At 35.6% G+C, this 18537-nt stretch overlaps 2 protein-coding genes across 17 annotated transcripts in view; both read left to right on the top strand.

Annotated features, from left to right (window-relative positions):
* Positions 1 to 18537, top strand: part of Slob (Slowpoke binding protein) — a 543833-nt gene that overhangs the window by 405349 nt on the left and 119947 nt on the right. The window lies entirely within an intron of this gene.
* The window catches only part of LOC110836533 (uncharacterized), a 178439-nt gene continuing 174604 nt past the window's right edge, over positions 14703 to 18537 (top strand). Inside the window, exon 1 of one of the 2 annotated variants that reach the window (XM_022077795.2) lies at positions 14703 to 14948. In XM_022077795.2, coding sequence (XP_021933487.2) covers positions 14897 to 14948 — 52 coding nt within the window. In that variant the 5' untranslated portion in view covers positions 14703 to 14896. The remainder of the gene's footprint in view (positions 14949 to 18537) is intronic. The other variant, XM_087354948.1, reaches the window with a different exon arrangement.

Genomic DNA, 18537 nt, shown 5'->3' with positions numbered 1-18537 from the left:
CTGAAACGTCAAATTTTATGAATCTATTTTTACCCGTTCTTAAGTTGTTATATGCGTATAGACGGACGGACAGGGTTATTTTAATAGGCATTTCGCACGGTTTGCGAAATCATCTAAAAACAATCGAAAATTAACGCTCCATTAACGGGTAAGCCCACATGTTACTACCATCATGTCAGTAATATCGACTTGGTTCTTGTATGAGCATACATACATCTATTATTACACGTACAGATTAATTCTCGCAAACATAAAATCGGTATTGATAATAATGAATTCATACAACCTTATCTCCGTGTTGCAGCTTATACACCACCTTAAAATCAGCATCCCCAAACAATCACGTACTACTATAAAACAAGTGGATCCACCCTTGTGTAGGATGTGAAGATAGAACATTAATACACCGACTGGTAACAATATTTCAGGACAAAGAAAGTGTGTCTGAGAATTTTTTTGTCATAAAATTATTTTCAGGTTTTCTGTTAGGTTCTTTCTAGTATATACGATGTTTTCCTCAGCCCCATATTCTTACACCCTGATTCTTTGTTATTACCTTGGGCTGAAATGTCACATTTTACTCTCTTAGAAAAGAAAAGGTAAAATTGTACGGTATTTTAATATTTACGTTTTTACGTAATACCCTGAAAGACAAAATATTCTTGAATTAACATTAGCAATGTCCTCATAATTTAATGTTATTTTAGTTTTCTCTTATATATAATTATTATTCATTACTGCCATTACCAAATATTTGAATTTATTCATATTTTCAAAGATTTATTATATATCTTTGTATTGTACTATGATTTTGTGTTGTGTTTTGGTGACAATATCAGAAAATATGTGTTTACTGCAGACGTACACTTATATTATGTTTTAATATGTATGTAATTTGTTTGTTCAATTTTATCAGTCTAATCACAATAAAATATTATTATTAAATATTAAAATATTAAAATATTTCGATAGAGAGCATCATCTTAATATATTTTAAATATTTAAATGTTAATTGTAATAATATTTTAATATTTTAAAATTTAATAACAATATTTTATTGTGATTAGACTGATAAAATTGAACAAGTATATATTCAACACAATATGACGCAACATTATCATCTCATGAATGTATGTAATTGTTTATAGTATTTATAACTGTATATACAGATCATGCTTTCTAGTCGAAACGTGCTGTTAATTACGTGAGTCACATAGTCATGTTCTATATAACATACCAAAAATGCATAACTATTTGTAACATGAGATTCTATCGTAAAATAGATGGAATTCTACTACTCGTAGCGTAATACTAAATCATGAGAAAGAATACAATATGGTATGTGATGGTATTTATGGTCACCGATGGTCACTGTGAAATGGAAGTCACAATGGAGTCTCTGGGATGGGATATATCTCAAAATCCAACAGTTTTTACTGATCCCTCCAGGAAAATTCCGGGATAGTACCTTAAATTCGGCCACGGTCGTTTCCTTCCACATTCTTTCTAATTCATTATCTTGCTCTCATTGATCGCTATATAGTATGAGCTACTGGAAAGCGTAGTTAATTAAACTATAAATAAAAATATAGTACTGAATTTGAATTAGTGCATAAAACTTGAGAGAAATGATAAATAAATATATAAATGATATGGTTAAAAAGAATTTAATAATGTTATTTTTTAGTGTTCTGTCTGACGACAGGTCCATATGAACAGGATCCTTCCATCCTTTTCTCGGACTGGGACCTGTTCATATACGTTCTTGGCAGATGATCCAGAAGTGGTTTGCCATTGCCTTCTTCTGTGTGTGAATGGAGTAATTGTTTGGATGCCACGGAAAAACCGGGGAAGCCCCCGGAGGAAAACTCCGTGTTGCCTAGACCACGGCCTTGCCCAACACAAGTTATAAATTCGGGCACCGCCGGGAATCGAACCCGAGACCCCATGATTACAAGGCCAGCGTTCTAACCGCTAGACCACCTCATCTTATTATTATTTAGTGTTCTGTCTGACGACAGGTCCATATGAACAGAATCCTTCCATCCTTTTCTCGGACTGGGACCTGTTCATATACGTTCTTGGCAGATGATCCAGAAGTGGTTTGCCATTGCCTTCTTCTGTGTGTGAATGGAGTAATTGTTGGGATGCCACGGAGAAAAACTCCGTGTTGCCTAGACCACGGCCTTGCCCAACACAAGTTATAAATTCGGGCACCGCCGGGAATCGAACCCGAGACCCCAGGATTACAAGGCCAGCATTCTAATGTAACCGATATTTAATTTCCCTCTGTAAAAATTAGGTCATGATTTCGAAATAACTGTTTGAGTTATTAAATAATACAGTTCAAATATTTCCATAGGTTCATAATTGTTTTCTATAGGTGGGTGAAACCAAGGATTTACGTATATCCAGAGACACGTGCACGGATATACTACATTAATACCGTTTGTTACAGAGGCTGCTTCTTACGTAGATATACGAAAGCCATGAAACACTGTCATGTTTGGCTTTGAAACTCAGATAGGAACTCCCGCCTTCCTCGTTACCTGATACAGTACTTTAAAATTTGGCTGTGAGTTATATTAAAATTACGTGTTTATCTGTCGAAATGTGATTTTGTCGCTTTCGACAAAACAGAATTTTCACTTGAATTGCGTATTTTCGACTAAGTTTTAGTATATATTATAAACAAAGCTTTGCTAAAGGAGTTGAATAAATATAATATGATTTTTGTTCACCCAAGTGCGAATATTTACTTTCGTGGCTAGAAATACTCTTACGTGATTCAACGCATTTGGATTTCGCTCTTACAAAAACATTTGCCTCCAGGACAATATGAAATCGCGATAGGCAACGTATATTGTATTAAAGTCTGTCCAAGGTTTCGTTGGAATTAAATCGCGAATGTAAAGTGGTGTAGATTGTTGGTCTTGTCTCACGCTTCTAATTTGTGCCAAGCTTTATCTTTCCATTAGCAAGAAGTTTCTACAAACCCGTGTCCTTACAAGTACGAAACTTCTACCAGACTACAGCCTAACAGAGAGCCATCTTCAGACTCACCGCCCTGAAAACTTGAAATCTCATATAAATTTAAAGTTTATTTACGACTTATTTTCAAGACGTACCCGGTTCGAATCTTGGCTGGAACACCAATTAACGGGTTTTGTGGCTACCCTCGGTGCCTTCTACCAAATTATGAAATAATATTTTAAAATAGGCCACGACCCTTTAAAGTTTTATAATCGTCTTATACCATCGACTTTAGATATTAGATGCAGTTAATTCGCTGTCGTTAGATAATATTCACTACATTTACGATTTATTTAAGAAAAACATAAGTTGATATAATTGCGTCATATTGTGAATTAAAATTTAATTATTCGTGTTTTTTTCCGTCTAATCACAATTGTATATAAATAAATAAAATTTATACATAAGATATTAAAATATCATTAAAATATTTGGTACATCTTTTTAGTACATGTTTCGGTTACATCGAACCATCTTCAGGTGTAAAGTTAAAAGTTAAAAATTATAATCTTATACCAAATATGTAAATGATATTTTAATATCTTATGTATAAATTTTATTTATTTATATACAATTGTGATTAGATGGAAAGAAACACGAATAAGAAAAACATAATGAGAGAGATAGGATTAAAATAATTTTGCATGTTTTATGTAATCGGGAGGAACTGTACCTTTTTTTAGGGGGATCCAGAATATATTTCTGTCAGGTTTTCCAGACTGACATAAAATTCATGTGCATGTTCTCGATTATCGCTCGGGTTATGCGTGAACAGAGCGTGGGGGTACTTTGACGGAATTTATGGTCGGTGTTAGAAGAAATTCCCACATAAATTAATATTGAAAATTGTAGATAGAGAGGGAAAGATAGAGCGAGGATGGATGGCGTTGTTTACTCTTTACCCGAAAGTAACAAAGAGGATCCCTGTCTGAAATCGACATGTGAAATCGATTATCAAATTATATCTGATGATTTCGTAATTTCACGCAATTTGGTCTTTCACGTTAAGGGAAGAATACAGATTTTGTTTGTGAATAGGGTTCTGAAAAGAATAGTTGGACCTCAAAGGGACGAAATGGAAGGACTCTGGAGTAATCTGCATTAAGAACTCCATAATAAAGAGCACCATATTTCTTACTCTTAAACAAAAAATTATTAGATGATTAAATCAAGGATAATTATATCGACGCGGCATTTAGAGGGCGTGGTTATGTAACAGTTTCGTGGGTAAGCCTAAAGGTAAGAGACGACTTAGACGTTTTTGACAGGATAATATTAAAATGGGTCTTAGGGGATGGAGAGTGTGGATTGGATTCGTTTGGTTCAGGATAAGGTCCAGTACAGTAACGGCCTGTTGTGTACACGGCGATGAACTTTTGACGTATAGAAAGTGGAGAATTTGTTAAGTAGCTGATGTTATTATTAAATTTACAAGTAGGACAGTGGTCCAGGGAGTTAGTTTTAAATAATTTAGTACACAGATCGTAATGAGTTACTTTTTTTTGTAAGATATTATTATCTAAACGTGACCCTGATACTAAGTAAAAATGCTTACAGATTAATTAAGAAGGTATCTGAAACTTTCATTCACATTTTATCGTATTTTTCCAATTTTATTAAATTTATCACGTGGCTTCTCACACAAAGGCTTCTTGTTCGTCTAACTGCGCTATCTTTTTTTAGACATATTTTGTAACGACGAATAAAAGTATGATTCTGAAGAACAAATTGGAAAATACGTGGATATATATCAAGACCGCTTTTAACAAACAATGACTGCATTTTATAAAAAGACTGTGGAATCACAAATGAAATCTTTCTGAATAATCGTCTTCAGAGCTTATATTTAAAACAGGAACTTTCGAAAAATCATATAATATCTACCATTCATTTCCGACTTTCGTTGTGCAAATGCTGCTAATAATCGATAATTTATAAATAGGGTCTAATTAATTTATTTAAGATAAATTTAGATTTGGTATTTTGTTAATCAAATACGATTATTTGTTTGACTCAAGTAGGACGAAGAAACAGTTTTAATGAACCCATATATATCGTGGTATGAAAGAGATCGAAGGACATATGTAACGTTTCCATAAGAATTTATTTATTTTAATTAAACCTATACGCGTAAGTAACTTCACAATACACAGTGGAGTTAATTATTTTTCTATCACAGTTTACATAAATAAAGTGCTTAACGACCTGAGATTAGTAGGAGTCATAACATGTTTTTTCACGTAAATTTTTAATTTCTATAAATCTCTTTAAATTCACGTTCATCTGAGATTCATTATAAAATGTATACAATTTTCAAACGTACACGAAGTTCTTTAAAATCTTCCCTTCCATTGGACTGGTCTAGCTGTTAGAACGCTGTCCTTGTAATCCTGGGGTCTCGGGTTCGATTCCCGGTGGTGACCGAATTTATAACTTGTGTTGGGCAAGGCCGTGGTCTAGGCAACACGGAGTTTTCCTCCGTGGCATCCCAACAATTACTCCATTCACACACAGAAGAAGGCAATGGCAAACCACTTCTGGATCATCTGCCAAGAACGTATATGAACAGGTCCCAGTCCGAGAAAAGGATGGAAGGATTCTGTTCATATGGACCTGTCGTCAGACAGAACACTAAATAATAATAATAATAATAATAGTCTTTTATACGGGCTACATTTCTCGTACAAGCCATTATTCTTTATTTAACTAACTTAATGAAGACTTCCGTCTTGAATGACTTCATTTTGTAATCTTGTACATCCTCATGTTAATCCCACTTTCATGACAAGTCCAAATATTATTTTAATAATTTTATTATCAAACATCTTCGATATGTATTCTTCCGTTAGGTCCAATGAATAATTCTTCTCACGCTCATATAAAATAAGAAAAGTTATATTTTCGTATACTTCAGCCTGTAAAGTTTTGGACGTGGACAAAGGAAGATAATGTTTAAAAAAAAAATTTGAACGAAATTTAAACATTTCAGAAATTCAATCTTCTCGTACAAACATTGTCATGAAACCCTACAGAGTATCACAAATCCGAGCATTCAGCTAAAAATCAAAAGCATCACTAAACATATATAACAAGCTGTCCTGTATACACAGAGCAGTAGACCTACCTCGAATGTTTATCTCAAACTGCAGACTTGAAACTTCCAAGTCTCAACCTTCAGTCAAGTATTCCCCACGGGTAGAAGTCTGCACTAGAAGCGTTCACAGCCAATGACGGTAACAGATATCCCTTACTACTCGCTTCAGAGAACTGTGAAGAACTTCATACCCTTAACAAGAGTTTAAAATCGCGTACGGGCTGATCTAATTATCACGCAACTCATATTAAAATATTTATGGACGTTTAAATTCAATACAATTCGATTATTTAATAAATACACAATATCGGGTTCGCTAAGCCATCTGGTTGGTTGGGTCCACTATTTGGGAAGCCTGAGGGGAAGAGACCGCTGGGGAGACCTAGACGTAGATGGGAGGATAATCTCAGGCGGAATCTATGGGAGATAGGAGTTGAAGGAGACTGGATTTTGTTGGCCCAGGACAGGGTCCGGTAGAGGGCTTTGGTTAATTCGGTGATGAACCTTCGGGTTTCATAAGCCATCTGGTTGGTTGGGTCCACTATTTTGGAAGCCTGAGGGGAAGAGACCTCTGGGGAGACCTAGACGTAGATGGGAGGATAATCTCAGGCGGGATCTATGGGAGATAGGAGTTGAAGGAGACTGGATTTTGTTGGCCCAGGACAGGGTCCAGTGGAGGGCTTTGGTTAAGTCGGTGATGAACCTTCGGGGTCCGTAAGCCATCTAGTTAGTTACTTAGTTAGTTAGTTAGTTAGTTATTCTGCATGTGCAAAATACTTTGAATTTGTTACGTGTTTTACGTTATTGTGAACCGTTTTTATTATGAATGTAATAAATTTAATTTGCGCTTTATGTAAATTATGCCTAGTTCTTTTGTTACGTCGTTAATGAACAACATGGAATTCACACGCTACATTTTAGTGTTTATCACATCTAATAAAAATTCCTTAAATAGTTTTGTGGTTTAAACACGTGGAGGTACAAACCCTGCCTCTCAAATGCACACCCATTTCATTCATTTTGTGAAGTCTTATAATCAAAATGGTTTAACTAAATACATATTTTGTCGATGTTCTTCAGGCATGTAACACCTGACGATAGAGGAATGATGTTCTTCAAAATTATTGGTGTCGACCTGAAAGTTCACATGACGTTACTACCCTGAAGATCAATATCGAATGTTCACCGCTGTGAAATCGAATCGAATTAATTTTGAACTGAAGTAAAAATATCGACCTGTGTACGTTGAGGTTAGAAATGCTTTTAATTTTATCTTGAAAATTATTTTAATTTCTTTGTTTATTTGAAATCAGCCTTAAGGGACATTTTTAAGAAATTAAAACGACTATGGAATCATGTTACCTAACCCCCGCATTTCCATAAATGTGATTGTCAAAATCAGAAGGTTTAACTACGTAATAACCAGTTTTATTCTGATAATTTTAAAGTGATGGGATAGACTTATTTATTCAAAATAATTTTCGTATGATAATTTAGAAAGAACACAAATATTTTACGTAGGTTTAAATTTTTGGAACCTAACATGGCAATTAACCGATTTCTTATTCACAACCCTTGAAACTGATGCTGCTGTAAGTAATATTTAAGATTTCAGGACGTACCGCAAAGAAAACACAACACTCTACCGTTACAAAGATGAGCTAATTAACGATGTTAGAGTAAATAATTGCAGTTTTTTATGAGGATCGTACAAAATACATACGTACGCTCTGTGTAATAAATGTAAAGTTATTCAGTGATGTAGGAAGTGGTACTGTCCGAGATGTGAACACGGGACATCGCAAATACGTTACTTATCGCTGTTAGTTCCTCCATGAGACAACAGATACCTGGTCCAACGCCTTTCTAGAATATGGAGATGATGAAATTTAGAAAAAAATATTCTGAACTCGAGAATCAAATACCACTTTTTCTGAGACCGATACTAAACAGGATTCCCACTTTAAAATTTAAAGAATCATTTCAGAAAGTTCGTTTTCCACATGGCCGGAGTACGTTACAAAGCTGCCTAAGGCACTAGCATGCTATAAATAAAGCGATTTTACTCGTGTATCAGATTTATAAAACCTTATACATGCATCCTTTTTCGTCTTGTCTTCGCAGATTAGAAACTTCAATGCCTGTACCGACCTCATCCTATTCAGTGTCTCTTTGATCGTCGTTTACCTCTGTTTTCTAAAATTTAAAAACCATACTATCTTGGACCAACAGTTTTAAACCATCTACGCGATATTCCGATATCTTTATATGTGTAATAGTCTCGCCAGCTGTATTAACCCTTTGAAAAAACGAATTTAATCTAAATAATATTTAAAAAAAAATCAGTTTGTGCCTCAAAGAAAATGCAAAAATTTCCAATACATTACATTAAATATATTTAGGGAAAATATTGCTGTTAATTCTGAGAATTATATAAAACATAAAAGCTATCTGTATAGATAATTCCGTGTTATTAAGTTTTAAAACTGTTGTTACGTACTGTGAATTAAAGTATTATGCTTCTTACTTGCAAATAGAATCCTGTTAATGTGTTAAATACCTGTTTATTTGTATGAGTATTAAACTTGGTCTTTGCATCAAGGAAATATCTTGGATTGTACGTATTTAAGAACAGAGTGTTGAGGGCAATATTTTACCTAAGGGTAAGAAAGTAATTAGGGGACAGAACAGTTACATAATGGACAATTTTCATTTCATTTATTCCACTACAAGGAATGAGACAGTTGCCCAAGGCAATTTATCCTTATTAGTATTTTGAAGTGCATTTTCGAGTAGTGGGTGACAAGCCTTCGAACAATCTCTACTCAATCCTGATTTGTCTGCTAGAGCCATCTAGTAGACAATCAGGAGAGACACTGGTGATAAATGGACAATTTTAAAACATTTAAACCTTAACAAATATTATTATGACGACTAAATAATATGAACCAGATCGGCTGGTCATATAGAAAGCATGGGACAGATTAGAAATGTTTCTATTATTCAGGCAAAGTGTTCTACCAAGATCACAGACCTCTGTGCTGTACGGAGGTAGGGTTGACCCCAAAAGCAGGTCTAAATTATGCGAGAAGGGAAAAATAATCCCTTTTCCTATGGGGATTCAACTGCATTCGTCTAGTCCACAGTCACTCAATTTTTCCTGTACATGCCCGAATTTATAACTTGTGTTGGGCAAGGCCGTGGTCTAGGCAACACGGAGTTTTCCTCCGTGGCATCCCAACAATTACTCCATTCACACACAGAAGAAGGCAACGGCAAACCACTTCTGGATCATCTGCCAAGAACGTATATGAACAGGTCCCAGTCCGAGAAAAGGATGGAAGGATCCTGTTCATATGGACCTGGCGTCAGACAGAACACTAAATAATAATAAGATGAGGTGGTCTAGCGGTTAGAACGCTGGCCTTGTAATCCTGGGGGTCTCGGGTTCGATTCCCGGCGGTGCCCGAATTTATAACTTGTGTTGGGCAAGGCCGTGGTCTAGGCAACACGGAGTTTTCCTCCGGGGGCTTCCCCGGTTTCTCCATTCACACACAGAAGAAGGCAATGGCAAACCACTTCTGGATCATCTGCCAAGAACGTATATGAACAGGTCCCAGTCCGAGAAAAGGATGGAAGGATCCTGTTCATATGGACCTGGCGTCAGACAGAACACTAAATAATAATAAGATGAGGTGGTCTAGCGGTTAGAACGCTGGCCTTGTAATCCTGGGGGTCTCGGGTTCGATTCCCGGCGGTGCCCGAATTTATAACTTGTGTTGGGCAAGGCCGTGGTCTAGGCAACACGGAGTTTTCCTCCGGGGGCTTCCCCGGTTTCTCCATTCACACACAGAAGAAGGCAATGGCAAACCACTTCTGGATCATCTGCCAAGAACGTATATGAACAGGTCCCAGTCCGAGAAAAGGATGGAAGGATCCTGTTCATATGGACCTGGCGTCAGACAGAACACTAAATAATAATAAGATGAGGTGGTCTAGCGGTTAGAACGCTGGCCTTGTAATCCTGGGGGTCTCGGGTTCGATTCCCGGCGGTGCCCGAATTTATAACTTGTGTTGGGCAAGGCCGTGGTCTAGGCAACACGGAGTTTTCCTCCGGGGGCTTCCCCGGTTTCTCCATTCACACACAGAAGAAGGCAATGGCAAACCACTTCTGGATCATCTGCCAAGAACGTATATGAACAGGTCCCAGTCCGAGAAAAGGATGGAAGGATCCTGTTCATATGGACCTGTCGTCAGACAGAACACTAAATAATAATAAGATGAGGTGGTCTAGCGGTTAGAACGCTGGCCTTGTAATCCTGGGGTCTCGGGTTCGATTCCCGGCGGTGCCCGAATTTATAACTTGTGTTGGGCAAGGCCGTGGTCTAGGCAACACGGAGTTTTCCTCCGGGGGCTTCCCCGGTTTCTCCATTCACACACAGAAGAAGGCAATGGCAAACCACTTCTGGATCATCTGCCAAGAACGTATATGAACAGGTCCCAGTCCGAGAAAAGGATGGAAGGATCCTGTTCATATGGACCTGTCGTCAGACAGAACACTAAATAATAATAAGATGAGGTGGTCTAGCGGTTAGAACGCTGGCCTTGTAATCCTGGGGTCTCGGGTTCGATTCCCGGCGGTGCCCGAATTTATAACTTGTGTTGGGCAAGGCCGTGGTCTAGGCAACACGGAGTTTTCCTCCGGGGGCTTCCCCGGTTTCTCCATTCACACACAGAAGAAGGCAATGGCAAACCACTTCTGGATCATCTGCCAAGAACGTATATGAACAGGTCCCAGTCCGAGAAAAGGATGGAAGGATCCTGTTCATATGGACCTGTCGTCAGACAGAACACTAAATAATAATAAGATGAGGTGGTCTAGCGGTTAGAACGCTGGCCTTGTAATCCTGGGGTCTCGGGTTCGATTCCCGGCGGTGCCCGAATTTATAACTTGTGTTGGGCAAGGCCGTGGTCTAGGCAACACGGAGTTTTCCTCCGGGGGCTTCCCCGGTTTCTCCATTCACACACAGAAGAAGGCAATGGCAAACCACTTCTGGATCATCTGCCAAGAACGTATATGAACAGGTCCCAGTCCGAGAAAAGGATGGAAGGATCCTGTTCATGTGGACCTGTCGTCAGACAGAACACTAAATAAATAATAATTAACTCAATTAAGCTAAAAGACACTTTTGAAGACGTTGACTGTGTTAGACTTTGTCTTTAGTAGCGACCTCTTGCGAGTACAGTAACGAAGTTTTTTTTTATAAATTTGTTGATGAATTTCTAAAGTTTAAATATCGGATTTATTGTTCTCATGTAGTCTGCTGTACATTGGATGAAATTTTTTTTAAATATTTTCTTGTTAAACCTTTATCGTTGTCTGTATGGTCTGTATATTCTGATTTTTCTATCATGGAATCGAAATTCTCCATTCAAACGTAAACCCTCACAATGCTTCGAAAAAAAATAACATTATCTGACTTTCACTGTAGACTGAAGAATGGAATATACTCGCTGGCACTATTCGTCTTACAGATCACAGGTTGCCGAACACTTGCTTACACGATTGTCCCATTAGTTCTCGGTGTCTTCTGTGGTGTAATTCTACTCTAGTACCACATTTCGCCAGCAGATAGGGCGTGCGAAGCATTCCTTTGAATAGCTTCGTATGGAGCGTGGGATTATGTCCGGAAGCAATAGTTTGACGACTGACATTCCGGTAGTTCGATTCACGAACTTTAGCAAAGTTCTTCCATAACTTCTTCAAGGAAGAATGGCGCGCAGTGTAAGATTACCTGCAGTTTTCATCTTCTGTTGAATCGCATTTCCTATCTCGGAGAATACGTGAAAACATTGCGCTACAAATGTAATGAGAATTGACGGATATGTAAAGGGGTGACACGTGGTCTGATTTAAATACATTGTGTATCGTAGCATGACAGAATAGTTGAAACGTGTATTCCGGTAGAGTAAGATAACTTTTAATTTCTGTATTATAATTCACTCGCCTTGGTCTTTTTACCCCAGTTACAAGTATTCTGTATTGTTTCGAAGTTATCCATATTTCGTTGTATGAACTAAAATGATTTTTCTGTGTTTATTAAAATATTAATTACATCGAAAAATGTTATACGATTTTCTTATAATTCATTAAATATTTACTACAATTTTATAATGTAAAGAGTTACATTATAAGTCTCGTTATTTTTGAGTGGTGGTGTGTTAAAATGTATTGAACGATGAGTTGTTTTGAGGAATTTAATAAAGTTTGATTTGTTTTTCGTGTAAATAGGGGGTTGTAACTGACCGATTCCTTCACTCCCTCCTCCACATTCCAAATTAAATCGGAACCATTTGATCAAAAATTTGAAACACGTAAACCGGGAGATTCTATTTCGTCATAATGCAATCCTTATCTGATTTGAACTTGAAATAAAACGTATACGGATTAATCTTTATGCTTCTATAGAAGATTAAAATTAAGAAAATTCTGAATTTAATTTCCTCTTAGCTTCTTTGTAAATGCAGTCAACTAAATAAATATCTTGTTAACATTTAGTAAAATTCGTATTGATGTTCAAAGACATACCGAAATATTCATTTTTTGTTGACAGAAAAAATATTCTAGGTAGACGTATTTTTCTTAAATTACAGCGAATGGTTACTTACGTAATATACCAACCAAATACAATGTCATTCTTACATGCTAAGAGCCATAAATTTATTGAAGAATTAAATGCAGTTTAAGAAATCCATCCTACGATTTATGTAAATTTATGTTTATCACTTTACAAATATAAATGTTTGCTACAAAAATAACAAATAATTTATTGTGATTGGGTATTTTGTCATTGCATGTTATTAAGATTTTAATGGAGACAAATGATTCTTTTTTCCGTTAGTTGTAATGTTTACACTTGGTTTAAATAAGTAATAACTATAAAATATAAATTATACTATTCTTAGTATTACGATTTTATAGTATTCTAACATATGTTGGGAAAATATTGGGTGATTTTTTTTTTACGTAATTTCTACTTTGAAATCAGTTGGAGTTTCGTTTTTAAATTACGAATTTTTACCTTAAGAATAGTTTTCATCGAACAAAATACGTTATTAAATCGATAGAAGGAGCTTATTTAAAAGAAATTGTATCCAAAATCATTGAAGAATCGTTTGCTTCTTTGAAGAGCAGGTTAACTTAGTTTCGTGGAAGCAATTAGTTTAATTATCGTAATTGTATTATGTTAGGGGCTATCATGTCCAGACTCGATGCTCGGCTGTCGGAGTTTGCTATTCATTACTTCCATCTAGAGACGAGGTCGGGAAATAGTGGATCGGTAACCTATACATCTTCATGCTGTGGTGTTTATTTTATACGTGGGATATTTGCTCCTATCAGTAAGACATGATCGTGAAAAAATTCCCACGTACAATTACCACAAACAGTAGTTTTATTTTGTTTTATACTTTTTTATAGTCAATAATTTATAAAGCGAAATTCAGTCATGAATTAAAATACCAACCACAGTCAGTATTGACCCACACCTATACGATGACAGTCGTACTTTTGGACATATCGGAACAATCACTCCTACATCTAGGGTATGTTTTATTTTAGATTTACTTTTATTTTATATTATTTTTATTTATATCTTACTGCTACTTTCTAACTATAATTTATATATTTTGCATTTTATTCTCTAAATTATTTTATAAATTCTTTCAAATTCTTTAGTGTTTCTTTCAATCTTCTACTTACAGACCGATATGTACATCTGATAAAATTTAAGAAAAGACAACACCTCGCCAAAAATTGAAAAAACAAATGGCATGAAACATCACCAAATGGAATCATATTTGATTTTTAAGTTCGTAAATCTTTTACACCTGATGATGGTTTTATAAAAACTGAAACATGTTGTGTAAAGGATGTTCCAAAATGTAAATCGATCAATCGATATGGAATTACACTATCTTAAAATAGTGGTGTGTATAAATTACGAAGTTATTGCAAGAACTATCAATAACATTCTCTTGGTGAGGACAGAAATGTAGAATCACAAAGCGATTGCGAAGAATGAGTTATCACTCTCCGTTTACTGACAGTTCGAGCAAACACTATAATGGAATTCAGAGAATATGAGACTTTGAAGCAAAGATAGAACTTGCCTCAGGCGTGCGTCGAGTAGAAGGTTTCAGGTACGATGAAAATTATAGGTCGGTTTCGACATTATATTTACCATCTGTCTTAAATTTAGGAGAATATTAGATCAATTCATCCTTTGGTGTTTGCAGTTGAGTTCTCTCGTATCAGAGATTAACCTAACCTTTCATTTTAAACGTCTTTGTAACGTATCCTTTAAATTGTCTTGTCTTCCTATAAGTATCTTTGTAATTACCGAGATTCGCCTCTGATGGGCTGGAATGAGGGAGTATCTTCATTGGACATCTTTCTGCGCATGCGCACGCGTTACGCTCTTGAGTCTTCGTGTATTCCGTTTTGACTGCGAAAACGGGAAATCACCAAGCAGCGGTGGTTAGCGGCAGTGTGGCGCTGTTCTTCCCGTGTTAGCGTCGTCGTCTAGGCGTCGATGTTTGGCCATGTGTTATCCGTCGTTGTAGTAACCGGATGCATGCTGACAGTGTTGTAGCTGACTCTCGCGTAATCTAGAGACGTTTATATTCGTTTCTACTTACGTAACTCCAAAGTGATTTCGTTCTTTATTTATTTGTTATTTAAGATTTTGCGTATTCGTAGAAGTTACCATGAATGTGTCACACTCTGATGGTTCGATGCTGATGTTAATTCTTCTGACACGTGAGTATTTTATATGTTATTATTACATCGAGGAATTAAAAAGTTACCAACATTTTCATAGTATATAACTCTGTGTGATATATCGATTGTCAGAATTTAAGTATTTGCGAAAAATACTGGGAAATATACACGAGACAGGTGATTACAAATTCCTTACGCTGTTATTATTCAGACTAAACAGCCAAGCGGTTAATACCAGAGTATATAATGCAATTTTTCGACTTGTTTAATGATTGATTTAAACGTAAACTCATACACAGAGGGATATAACATTAATTTAAAGTTTCTAAAAACAATATACTTATGGATATTTCCCCTCAAAAAAGGATAAAGTATATAGGAGGTTTAGGATATTACATAAGAAGGAAGTTCATGGTCTGTGTAGATCACCTAGTATTGTTAGAAAAATAAACAGAAGATGAGATGGGCTGGGCATGTAGGTGAATTGAAGGAAACAAGGAATGCATACAGAAATTTGGTTAAACGGGTGCTGAGAAGAAAATGGACGGATATTATTAACATTGATCTTGGGGAACTGGATTTTATGAATGGAGGTGTTGTCTCATATGGCTGGTTGTGGTGTTAGCGGTGTTAAAACTTCGTGTTCTGATATCAGAGTGTTAAGTGTGTACTGTACTGAGTATTTATTTTTTCAAGAAAATATAATATCACGTCAAATACGTACATCGTGTAATCTCTGAAAAACTGTGTTTATAAATCCAGTTGAACAGTAAGATTCAAATTACACTAACATATTAAATGAATATTATAAAACTGTGGAGGGGTTTTTATACTAGTTCATGTGTTACAATTTACATTCACTGAATTTATCGTTGACACATTAAAAGTCCTAATATTTATGAGTGTCTAATAATGTACTTTTTTCCTTGTACACAAGGATTTTTGAAGTTTTCAGTTACTATAATCCATTTAGAATATATTAATCTTAATATTATTACAACATACATGAAAATTCTCTAAAACTAGTAAGAATATAATATTAACAATTTTATGGAATTTATATTCTCTTATAGCCAACATTTAGTTTTGTTTAAATTATAAATAAATCCTGTGTAACATATACACTTGCACGAAATCCAAAGCAGATGGCTCTTTCCAGTTCTTGTCATGTTCTGTGGTACAGTAGTAAACAAAGATATCCTTTAGGCAGATTATCAGTTTTGTTTTAGTCCCTGATTTCCATTGTTCCATAATCTGAATCCGAGCAGATTTTACGCGTCTAATTATGGTCTGATGTACAGTTTTTAATTATAACCTAAAAACGTATAATCCTAAAAGTTCCACATTCCTTATTTCTTCCCAATAAATTCTATGATAAACGAGTAATTCGAAAGACCATAACCTCTTTTTTCCAAATACTAACAACCCATTGACCTAATTTATATAAACCTGACATCATTAGACATTACGTGGAACTAATCTCAGCAGTTTATAGATCTTCGTTAAGTAAACTACTAATCATTTCAATTAAACGTTACACGATTATACTACGCGTTTAATGATAGTACGTCTCTGATACTATATAAATGGCGATTTTGATGCTAGAGTAACGGATGAGATCATAGGAGATCGAACAGTTAAATATAAAGCGGAAACCACAAGCCGGACAAATTTTTCTCTCACATTACAGTAATTTGTGATGATTTCTTCCACACTGCAGATGATACAATTCTGTCTCTGCGTCACTGTAATTTAATGATGGAAATAACAAGTTAGGAAATGTACGCGTAGCATAACAGTTCTTGAATGTTCTTTACGAATATAAGATTTGAATTAAAATTAAAATTATAGAAAACTTGGAAATTTTATTATGACATTATGGTAAGTAGGCACAAGAACATGGTTTCATTTATATGATTGATGTAATTTGGATACATCTGGTTTGATTAAATTTTGAATAAACACGATTTGTTTGTCTTCATTTAATCGTAATATCAGGTCCATCCTATTCGATGGTATTCTACAGGTTCTAAACACATAACATGGATATTGATGCGTAGACATGTGGTCAGATTGGTTCACGGACATTGCCGCTGACCGAAATGTAATACGAGTAATTGAATGGTAGAACTGGGTGATAAATTCATGAACTGATTAATCTAAAACAGTCGGAGGGAATCGGGAAACGCATTAGGTAACTGACAGGGCATTTTTGAAATTAGCTGTCATATAACGCTTGATATCAGTAATTATATCTGTCTCTATATTGTCGAAATTTTGGAATAGTACGGGAAGGAAACTGATATTTCTTTTATACAGTTAACTTATATGAGCCGGGATAGTTCAGTCAGTATAGTGACTAGCTACGGGCTGGACGGCCGGGGTTCGATCCCCGACGGGGGCAGGGGATTTTTCCTCTAGCCTCTGCGTCCAGACCGGCTCTGGGGCCCACCCAGCCTCCTCTACAATGGGTACCGGGGTCCTTTCCCGGGGGTAAAGCCGGCCGGGGCGTGATGCTGACCACTCACCCCCATCTAGTGCCGGGGTCAAGGAAGAGAGGAGCTATACCTCCACTCACCCCCCAAGCGCCTACATGGCGTATAGTGGGACAAAATTTACTTTACTTTTATAGTTAACTTATTGCGTTTATGGTTAAGTTCTCTCTTCGTCTCTTAAGATGCCATAATCGAGATATTAAGGAAAGAATGGCTTTTAGATCTTTGAATAAAATCTAATTTTAACTCGAATTCCTTTCCGTGTATCGATATTAGTTAACTTTATACTACCGTATGATGAATTTAATATTCCGCTTACTTCAAATAACACGCTACATTCATTTCTTTGTATAACGACGTTTTATTAATTCATTGAAACGAAAAAAAGTGATTTATACGTTTGATATTCAATGACAAATAAATGCAAGGAAACAGATATATTTCCGCGGTTTAACCCTGAAGTTATTCGCCTAATCTTCGTGTAAACGTTCTCAATTTCGAGGCCTGGATACTGGCTAGCGTTAAACAAAGTGTGTATAAATATAGGTCATTATACGTTGAGAAATGCTATAAATAAATTTATGACTTAAATAGGTAATTATCTTAGTCGACGATGCACGGAATACTCTGCACATTAAATGCTATTAAATCTATGAATTCCTGAAATAGTGAGTCTGATAACTGAAAACAGAACATTAAACGGAATGAAAACAAACCGATAGACATAAACCCACAGAGAGCGTAGGTTTTCCAGATGATATCTGTGCTATTTTTGCATTAATTTTTATTTCTTGAAAATAATAGGTAACAACACTTTGAAAAATTTTCAAAGAATTTATTAAGTTCAGAATTCTTGATTATATTTTTTATAAAATTCACATCTTTGTTTACTGTATTAATTTACATAAAACAAAATATTTCCCTGCTATTTCTTTTAAATTACACCGAGCCAGAAAAATAATTTCTAATTATATAGCTAAATTGTCCACATATCGAAATGATTTTCACATAAAAAACTGCGTACTTTAATAAAGTCTTTATTTTATATTGTGTCATCTTATGTATATTAAATCATTCTTTAGAATATTAAGAATATGTTTCTTCTCTTTGTAAATTTTAATTGGGTAATACGA

The sequence above is a fragment of the Zootermopsis nevadensis genome, unplaced genomic scaffold, assembly GCF_977971745.1.
Source record: "Zootermopsis nevadensis isolate Lab colony 2312 unplaced genomic scaffold, Znev_1.0 Znev_ptg000024l, whole genome shotgun sequence".
NCBI lineage: Eukaryota > Metazoa > Arthropoda > Insecta > Blattodea > Termopsidae > Zootermopsis > Zootermopsis nevadensis.
This window is presented reverse-complemented; position numbering and strand designations above follow the sequence as displayed.